Genomic DNA, 10,888 nt, shown 5'->3' on the forward strand with positions numbered 1-10,888 from the left:
GTTTATTATATAATATATTGTTCTTCAGTAACTCTCTGTGGGTAAGACTTAAAGGTATGTGTGAGTCAACACATGTGTCTACATATTAACAAGGTACAGTATTAGTTTATAAAAAAAAAATATGTGACTAACAATCTCAAATCTTATAATGTATGAAATAACAATAAGTAGTGTACAACCAGAAAACATCCGACTTCGTATAAACTAACTTGCAACTAAAATAACTTAGTAAAAATTACTGGTACACAATATGAACCCGAGAAAAATTCACTTTGTTTACTAACCTTCTCCACCCGGTTGTAGTGCAGTTTCAAGGGCTTGCATGAGGTCTGTATTTTGCCGCACAACCGACACTTTTATTTCAGGTATTGTTACAGCACTAGCATGTGCTGGATGGTCATGTATTATCTGCTTCTCAGACATATTATTTGTAAATTCCAACTTTCTATGTGTGGGCTGAGTTTTCTGGGGGTGAACAGGTGCTGAATGTCTGTCTGTCAGATCCTTTACATTGTCATTAGTGTATGACTGTTGAAACTGTGCAACATTTAGACTACCATAGAGATTTGGTGGTGGAGGAACATTTCTAACTGAAGTAGTATCTAATCTACTTGCAGCAGGATATCCAGGTGACAAACTATGAGCATCACAATATGGTTTTGATCTAGATTGACCAATATTTTCTTTACTCTCCAGGTTTCCCTCTTTATATTTAATATCTTTTGGTGGAGGATTTGATATACTGTTCACTAAGGTATGTGGCTGGTGTGAAGACACAACATTCTGATTTTTGCTACCATCTTTTGACAGACTGCCACTAGAAATATTCCATTTAGCATCCTTACTCTTTCTTGCAAAGAGATTATCAACAAACCCAGTAGATGCTGGTATATGAACCCGCTGAGGTGCTGCTGCTGTCACTGCTAGCTTTGGCCTTGGTTTAACTCTAGGTCTATCCAAACTTCCAATTCTTGCTAGTGTGCCCACAAGACCAGGATGTAACACTTTTGATGATTCATCTTTAGATCGAGTACAATCTACCTCAAGAGTTTTGAACGTATCCTGAGAATTACTGCCATAATCTTTCTCTTGTAATGTACTGTCTTGGTTAGACAACACTTTATCACAAGGGTTGTCGAAATAATTGTCTATTTGAAGCTCACCTTCACTATCACTAGAGTAAAACTCAGGTAGTATTTGAAGTTTCTTTTCTTTTTCTTGTGTACAAACAGGCGCTTCTGGGGTCTGAGTTAAATCACAATTCTCAGTTGTTTTTGATCGGGCTTCCTCTGGTTTTGAAGGGGTAACTCTCAAATGTGTCAAATTCCCTTTTCTTTGGTATTTTGCTTTATTTGGTGGAGTAGAATCAAGCAGTATTGTTGTGTGTTTCTTTTGGCTCCTCATGTGAATTTCACTTAACCCGGAAGTTACTTTATATGCACTCTCATTTTTTACGAAAACATGGCCAATTTTACGATTACAACTATTAACTTTCATTGATGTCTTATTTTTTCCGAGACCTTTTTCAACTTTTGCTATTTCCTCATCGCTACTTGTTTCACCAGTGATATCAGATAAATCAAATTTAGGGTCACTGTCACTTGAGCTTTGGCGACACCTAGAACTTGGCTGCCTGATTGGAAGTTGGCTGCTTCCTCTCTTGTGTCCTTTTTTTCCAATAGAAGCTTTACCAGATGGCTGAGGTTGTTCCCTTCTATCCTTGAAGTTTTTATTTTGTGCTGCATTTAATTTCTGTCCCTTAGAAGGAACACCTGATGACTCAATTTTTAATTCATCTGAGTCACTCATTACAACACAGGACTTATGTTTTTTCTTAAAACTTTTTACACTTTCTCGAGTATCTGAAAAATTAGAAGCTGAAGATTCTATACAAAATTTATTTTCATCCTCTGAATCTTCAGTGGAAAAATAATCTTTAGATTTATTTACCTTTGCTTGGCTTAAAATTTCCCGGCCATTAATAGAATTTACACGAGTGCTACCAGAGGACTTTTTATAACTTTTGTGATTACTAATTTTTCGGCTCACAATTGTGTTTTTACCGATATCCATTCTGCTGAGAGATAAGTCTGAAGAACTGCTCCTCTTATTGTTGCTTTCACTCTGTTGATAATTTATGATTTTACTTGATTCCTTAGTTGCTGACTTTTCGGGAAATCTTATTTTCCTTGCTACACGGCTCATCGGGGCCCCTTCCTCACTCCCTTTCCTTCTCTTGTTCCTTTGGTTCTGTTCTTCATTCACTGATGGTGAGTCATCCAAGCAACTGTTTTCACTTCCAAATAATAAGTTGTGAGAAAACTTTCTCTTAGGTGAATATAACTCAGGATTCTTTCTCTGTCTGGTGATCCTCTTATTTGTTCTGTCATCTGGTGAACATTGCAGCCTTTTCTCCGGACTATTTCTTAATACTGGTGTTGGCTCTTTATTTAATCTGTGTTGTATTTTATTCTTTTCAGAAAAATTTGTTTCTTTACATTTTCTCTTAATGACTTTAGATTCACTAATTTCTCTTTTCCTGGTTCTTTCAACCCTACCTTCTTTCTCTATATCTGTATCATCAGCTTTCCTCTTAGTATTATACCATTTCTTCATACTTCCATTCTCATTGTTCTCAGCAATATCAATGATGTCGTTCACAGGAGTTTCATCTGGTCTGAATACATCCCTCTCTGAGGTCCAATTACGATTTTCAATGGTATACACATTGTGGGTTTGAATTCTTGATGGATATGAGACATATGCCAGTTTGCCCTTCAAGAAAAATTTAGTTTTGTTTTGTACAGGAATCCTAGCAAATGATTGCAATTTTGGCCCCCAATTAAAAAGCACTTTCTTTGGCTGCCTGGTGCCAGCATGAGCAGGCATCTTTGTCCCACGGTCTTTAGATTCTGATTCAAGAGATCTTTCCTTGGTGTTATCTATTAAAAGATCTGACATGTTTTTTATAGACAGAACAAGTGAACCTTTCCCATGTGCACGAATTGGCTTTTCCTCTTCCTCACCGTTGTTTAACATGGGACAAGTGTCTTTAACAGTCAATGCATTATCTATAACCTTCATACAAGACTCCTTATCTGTTCTTTTTCTACTGGTTTGGAATTTTTTATTTATTTCTTCTTGAATACCAATTTTTTTATTCTGCAATGCTGCAATTCTTATACTGCTTCGTCGGAGTCTTTTTGTCTCAATGCCTTTGTCAGCTTCACTAACACTCTCTTTTGTGAAGTGAGTGAGTTTACAGGATGCTTCAACACAATCACCACTGTTTTTACTGGGTGGTTCATCGTGTTCTTGAATATCAGTTTGGGATGGTTCATCGTGTTCCTGAATATCAGTTTGGGATGGTTCATCGTCTTCTTGAATATCAGTTTGGGATGGTTCATCGTGTTCCTGAATATCAGTTTGGGATGGTTCATCGCGTTCCTGAATATCAGTTTGGGATGGTTCACCATGTTCCTGAATATCAGTTTGGGATTGTTCATTGCATTCCTGAATATCAGTTTGGGATGGTTCATCGTGTTCCTGAATATCAGTTTGGGATGGTTCACCATGTTCCTGAATATCAGTTAGGGATGGTTCATCTTGTTCTTGAATATCAGTTTGGGATGGTTTATCGCATTCTTGAATATCAGTTTGGGATGGTTCATCGTGTTCCTGAATATCAGTTTGGGATGGTTCATCGCATTCTTGAATATCAGTTTGGGATGGTTTATCGCATTCTTGAATATCAGTTTGGGATGGTTCATCGCATTCCTGAATATCAGCTTGGGATGGTTCACCGTGTTCTTGAATATCAGTTAAGGATGGTTCACCATGTTCCTGATTATCAGTTTGGGATGGTTCACCATGTTCCTGATTACCAGTTTGGGATGGTTCATCGCATTCTTGAATATCATTTTGGGATGGTTCACCATGTTCCTGAATATCAGTTTGGGATTGTTCATTGCATTCCTGAATATCAGTTTGGGATGGTTCATTGCATTCCTGAACATCAGTTTGGGATGGTTCATTGCATTCCTGAATATCATTTTGGGATGGTTCACCATGTTCCTGAATATCAGTTTGGGATGGTTCACCGTGTTCTTGAATATCAGTTAGGGATGGTTCGCCGTGTTCCTGAATATCAGTTAGGGATGGCTCACCGTGTTCCTGAATATCAGTTAGGGATGGTTCATCGCGTTCTTGAATATCAGTTAGGGATGGTTCACCGTGTTCCTGAATATCAGTTTGGGATGGTTCATCTTGTCCTTGAATATCAGTTTGGGATGGTTCATCGCATTCTTGAATATCAGTTAGGGATGGTTCACCATGTTCTTGAAAATTAGCTTGGGATGGTTCACCGTGTTCCTGAATATCAGTTAGGGATGGTTCACCATGTTCTTGAATATCAGTTAGGGATGGTTCACCATGTTCTTGAAAATTAGCTTGGGATGGTTCACCGTGTTCTTGAATATCAGTTAGGGATGGTTCACCATGTTCTTGAATGTCAGTTTGGGATGGTTCACCGTGTTCTTGAATATCAGTTAGGGATGGTTCACCATGTTCTTGAATATCAGTTAGGGATGGTTCACCATGTTCTTGAAAATTAGCTTGGGATGGTTCACCGTGTTCTTGAATATCAGTTAGGGATGGTTCACCATGTTCTTGAATGTCAGTTTCGGATGGTTCACCGTGTTCTTGAATGTCAGTTTCGGATGGTTCACCGTGTTCTTGAATATCAGTTAGGGATGGTTCACCATGTTCTTGAAAATTAGCTTGGGATGGTTCACCGTGTTCTTGAATATCAGTTAGGGATGGTTCACCATGTTCTTGAATGTCAGTTTGGGATGGTTCACCGTGTTCTTGAATATCAGTTAGGGATGGTTCACCATGTTCTTGAATGTCAGTTTGGGATGGTTCACCATGTTCTTGAATGTCAGTTTGGGATGGTTCATCATTTTCTGCCTCAAATTTCTTAAGTCTCCTTGTACTGTGTCTAAAATTTTTCCATCTTGTTCTCTCACTATTGGAACCCAGATTCTCTTCCTGCAATCTATCAGTTATGACACAATCATTACTCTTAATAGATTCCTTGACAAAGACTTTGTGATTTAATCTGTCCATTGTTGACAAAGCTGAAAAAATTTCTTGCTCTTCAACAGTTGAGTTGGAGAGCTGCCCGTTGTTGTGATCACTTTTGTGAACATCACTACTTTCAGTTAACTGACTTGAATACTCAATACCTGTGCTTCTGTCTTTTTCAATTATCACATTTATATTATCAACAGCTTTTACTGTTTCAGCTTCAGCATTGCCAGATCTACCAACAGCTGTAAAAACTTTCTGATCTGAAGAATATGAAGCTTCAACACTTCTACTGTGCATAGCCTGAACAAAAGAGTCATTTGGTTGATCATGTTCATTAACAACATGACAGGTATTATTTTTAGATAATCCAGCTGGTTCTATGTCAAGACTACAATCTGCACCTTCAATAATATTCTCAGACACCGTGTTGCCACTGTTAACCTGCCAGCTTTCATCTTTTGTTTTCATATCACTGGTGCCATTCTCTGATTGGACTTGCTGCTCCATCAATAAGCCACCAATGTTTACATCATCTGATATTCCTTTCGCTACATTATCTTCTCCATTTATTATTTCTTTCTTATCTATAATTTGTTTGTTGCCTGCTACTTCCAAAAACAGTGGTCGATTCAGCACCTTTGAAGGACTCTTTTGTTTGCGTTTTTTATTTTGATCAGCATTCAGCTTTTTCAAAGCAGTAATTCTACTACTGCTTCTGTTTCTAATCTTCTGTGTGGTTACACTTTCTTCCTGGGTAACAAGCACACAATTACCTTCAGCATCTTGACTCCTGGTTAAAACTTGAACACAAGTCTTCATTCTGTCTTCACCCAAGGCCAATGTCTGATGTTTATCTTCATAACATATATCAATATTATCTTTACTATCTATCACATCTGCATCCTCACAATTTTCCTGACTTGTAGACAAAGGATTTTCAAGTGATGGTAGATCACCCTTTGAGGAGGAGGAAGAGGGTGATGATAAAGGCTGCTGTAGCTCTGAAGATGACAACAATGGAGATAGAAGTTGCAGGTGATTGATGAATAATAATGATGATGATGATGATGATGATGATGATGATGATGATGATGATGACAAATCTTGCTGAAGATTGGAGGGTGTGGATGATGAAAACAAAGGATGCTTCTGCTTTGAAGATGACGATGGTGGTGGTGACAAAAATGACATTTGATTGGAGGATGACAATGGTGACCAAAATTTTTTATTTGAGGGTGAGGATGATGGAGACAAAGACTGCTGTTGACTGGAGGGAGAGGATGATGATGGTGATGAAAACTGGTGGTGCTTTGAACATGAAGATAATGGTGACAAAAGTTGCTGGTGATTGAAGGTTGAGAATAAGGAGGCTATCGGAAGTTGATGTTGATTGGAGGATGATGAAGGTGAGAATGGTGATGGAAGCTGCTGTTGCTCTTTCATATTCTGGTTGTTATCTTGGTAGGTGGGACATGAAGGACTGCTTGCCACCAGCTCTCTATCAACAAGTGCAGTGTCATCATCCATAGTTTTCACCAAAAAGTTTTTTCCTTTGTTGTTCCCTTGAGTTTCATTAAGAGCACCCATATCTTTATCTTGGCTTCCAATATCTTCATTCTCTGAGGAAGGAACTGTGTCTTTCCCTTGTTCTGCAGTGACCATGTCTGCACCTTCAACACTTCCATGTTTCTCATTGTTTGTATTCTTTTCACTTCCTTGTTTTTCATCAATAATGTTTGCATTTTCAATATTTTCTTGTTTTATACTAGCAATGTCTGCAACTTTACTATTGCTTCTGACGTTTCCTCTGTCACATTTAGCTAAAACATCACTCTTGCATTTTCTGTCGCTACCTTTAGTTTGTGCATGAGGAAGCATTATCTCTCTCATGGTCAGGCTTTCTTGATGTTCTAACACATTCCTCACAACACCCTCATTACTAGTTAAGGTTGTACTTTCTTGAGAATCACCAGAGTCATGACTGCTCTTTCCAGCTTTTCTATCCTGTGTTTTTTCTGACTGCCTATTCTGACTGTGTAGTTTCTGATAAGCTGAGTGAATTTTGTTAATTTTATCAAGTACACAGTTTGCTTTCTTACTTTCATTTACCTGATCCTCTTTTACTGAAATATCCTCATGCATACTTTTCTCTGCCTCGGGTGTATCAACACAATTTGGAGAACTAAACAGTTGCTGCGCATTCTTTACAGTTGTAACCTGTGTTTCACTGTTGGCTGTTATCAAGTCATCTTCACCTGAGTCATTTATGATACTGTAGAGTTGCCGAAGGTCTTGAAGTTTGGGTTTATGGTAATTAAGTACAGCTTCATTATTCTCATGTGCAATATTAGCATCATTATTAGAATTATTGTTCTGAGAATTAGCATATGATTCTGAATTGTTCTGTTCTTTATCTGATGGGGTACACAAACCATCTGACAACTTCATTTCAAAAGGAATTTTAGCAAATTCGCTGGAGCATTTATCCTTACCTATACTCTCATCTACTGTTTCTATCACTGCTGTTTCCTTACATGCACCAGGAGATTCTTCCTTTGCTAAGAGGTCTGTGGTACTTGCAGTGACCTTAGTAAAGGACTTATCTTGTATATCATCATCATCAAAAGAGACACTCTGAGTAGACTGATATCTTTGAAGCCACCGAGTACTTTTCTTCATCTTCAATATTTCTTTGTCATCATGATCATCTGAATCAGATAGCTCTAAATCATTGTCCATGCTGTCTCCATTCTCCTGTGTAATTCCTGTAATTGAAAAACCTTCAGATAACTGTGATAAAAGTTTCTTAGGTGGCTCTTTACAAAAATCATCATCATCATCAGAATCACTTATAGGGCCAAGTATATCATCAACATCATAAATATTCTCTTCAGTTTTAAGAATATTACTTCCTGTCCCATTCTTCCCATGCTTTCCTAAAGACAGTGATTCTTCAAAGTCTTGCACACTAAATGAACTATCTAAGCAGTCTAACTTGTCAGGTGGCTTCATGTCATTCAAGATTTTCCTGATGATGTCCTCACCACCACTATCCAGATGTTCATAAGAGGTGTAGTGACCCAAACTACTTTCCATTGACATTTCTTCATGCCCAAGGTTCTTTGAATTGTTTCCAGCTTGATTATGGGCAGATTTTTCTTTCTTTTTGCATGAAGTTTCATTATTGGTGGAACTGATATTAGTGGCATTTAGTTGATTATTGTTCTCAAGCATTGGCTTCTCTACTCTTACAGCTGTTCTGTTACCTAAATTAGGATTACTATGCATTAAAGAACTATCAACAACATTATCCTCATCATCTGAAGAATCCATTATTGATGGTACTTTCTGCAGTTTCTTTTTATCTCTTCTACTCTTCCTTTGCATTTTGGAAACATGAGTTTTCTTTCTTGGTTTTTGATAAGGAGCTTTTACTTCAGAATTCCCTTGATTTATAATCTTTAAGGAACCTTCCACAGCTGCATTCTTTTGCTGATCTTGTTCTGCTGCAGGTGACCTTGAGTCAACACCCTTAGAGGTGAGGTGCTTTTTGTGTTGATCATTCTGCAGCTCTTCTTCTTCTTCTCCACTTCTTACTTCATCACCCCTAGTAGCTAATATTAATTTATCAAGTTGTTTGGCTTCTTTTGCAAGTATAATTTGGGGAACATCATCAATGTCCTCAAAATCATCATCATCCTCTGCTTCTTCAAAGTTATCAAGCCAACTTTCTAGGGAAGGCAACCAAGCAATTTCATCTATAGATACATCAGTTTCCTTAAGCATTTTCTGTTTCTTGATTAGCACATCGTACCGAGAATGAAGAGAACTTTCACACACTTTCAGAAGAGCCTGTAGACGTTTCCATTTGGTAGATGTCAGGCCTTCTGGTAAATACCCTGTAATGAAAGATGGGGTTTAATACATAAAGGAATACTGTATCTTAAAATATACTCAACAAAAACAGGTACAGTATCCTCCTATTTACAATAGGGTTGAGTTCCTGAAAACCCTAATGTAAATCAAAATACAGCAACATAAATCAAGACCCTTTTAAAATGGGCTTCAATGGGATTCCAGACCTGTTCAACACACACAAAAAAATTATCCTATACAGTATTCACTAAAAAAAAAATAAAAATAAACAACACTCACCACGCACATAATAAAAATTATCCTCGCAAATTCGTGCTAATTGGTATCCACCATGGACAACTTTCCAAAAGTACGAATTTGTGGAATAAGCATTAAAAATATAGGAAAATTTATAATCATATGCTAAAAAATTAAATCCAAATTGGAAAGTTCTTTAACACTTACTCCACTCTATATAAATGATGTGGTTCAGAGTTAAACGATTTAGTGAGCACAAGGTTAGCTTAATTTTAATAAATTTCAAATTGTATATGTACATAACTGCTATGATAAATAATAACATTGTTTCATGCTTCACCATAACATATCATAAAATACAATTTCATATATTTTATGTACAAAAAGTAGCCCACTCCACACTCAAACTATTCTCTGGTTGATTTGATGCAATTCTGCCAGGCAGTCAACCAGCTGACTCAGAGATGTGTGGCTGCAGTCACGCTGTGCTGCGTGTATGCCACGACATCACATCGAGGAGGGAGCGCAGCTCAGAGGCAACACAGTTACAGCCCACTTCCTTAATACATATGTTCACTTCCCACACATACAGTATATGCACTGATTATTAGGGAGTTCAAGTCCTTAGACTACTCAAGGATGATATAAAATCCTTATGGGCATACTACTCTTGCCGACTGGCCCAACCTAAGTGGCAACAGCCAACAGATGTCCTCTAGGGACAGGCAGCTTCATATTAGCTATGTCTGATGAATCAGAACAATGTGCCCAAAAATATGACTCTACCAACTTGTTCAGGACCAATCTACTACAGTACAAACTCAGTTCGTTGCCAGCTAAGCCCAAAACCCAGAGAGGAGGGAGTACTCAAATCACCTGGCTTCATGCTATGTCAGAAAAGAGAGAGATTTTAAGATAATAAACAATTTCTTCTTACACACTTTACCATATACAGTGCCAGCTAATAAAAAGGGAGGTGTAATACAAAACTCCAAGATCTGTCAGACAAATCCCCTCAATGAGTTAACTCTTCTTTGATATTTCTCTTATATTTTTTTTAACAGAATACAGTACAGGTTATACCTCTCTAGTCCGGCATTCTGTGGTCAGGAAACTCCCGTGGTCCGGAACAATTTTAGTTTGTCCGATAGGTAGATAAGCAGCTCTTTTTTTTTTTTATCTGAATTATTATTATTATTACAGGAGTAATAAATTTTTGCCCCTCAGGCCCCAATGTGGGTCAGTGACCTATGCCGGGTGGGCTAATTACGTAAAAAAAACAACAAAGCCGCGGGAAATTAAGGTTTGTTTACATCCGGCAGTTCGGCTGCTCTCTCTCTCTGCTTGTCTATACAGAGTACAACATTTAACCCTTCAATATATATGAGCAGTAAATAAATGTTCCTTTCATATTCTTATGTAAAGTAATGACGATATGTTTTCACATGTGCGCACTTACATACGCGATCTCTCTTTTTTCTTTACCATTATCGTTAGCTACTTCTATTGTTCCATTTATTAACATTAAATAACATTACTTAAAACAACCAAGGTCTTATTTTCTTCAGTTTTATATGTAGAACCAGTCAGTCACTGGTTTTGTAATCAACGAAAACAATGCTGTGTCATTTCCTCGTGTGTTTTAATATTCTACGTATTATTAATGAATTGTATTGCTCAGGGC

At 37.5% G+C, this 10,888-nt stretch overlaps 1 protein-coding gene across 1 annotated transcript in view; it reads right to left on the bottom strand.

The window, feature by feature from the left end:
* Positions 1-10,888, bottom strand: part of LOC121863858 — a 39,480-nt gene that overhangs the window by 12,267 nt on the left and 16,325 nt on the right. The window contains exon 7 of the mRNA XM_042362748.1: positions 285-8,990. Coding sequence (XP_042218682.1) covers positions 285-8,990 — 8,706 coding nt within the window. The remainder of the gene's footprint in view (positions 1-284; positions 8,991-10,888) is intronic.

The sequence above is a fragment of the Homarus americanus genome, unplaced genomic scaffold (assembly GCF_018991925.1).
Source record: "Homarus americanus isolate GMGI-L3 unplaced genomic scaffold, GMGI_Hamer_2.0 scaffold48354, whole genome shotgun sequence".
NCBI lineage: Eukaryota > Metazoa > Arthropoda > Malacostraca > Decapoda > Nephropidae > Homarus > Homarus americanus.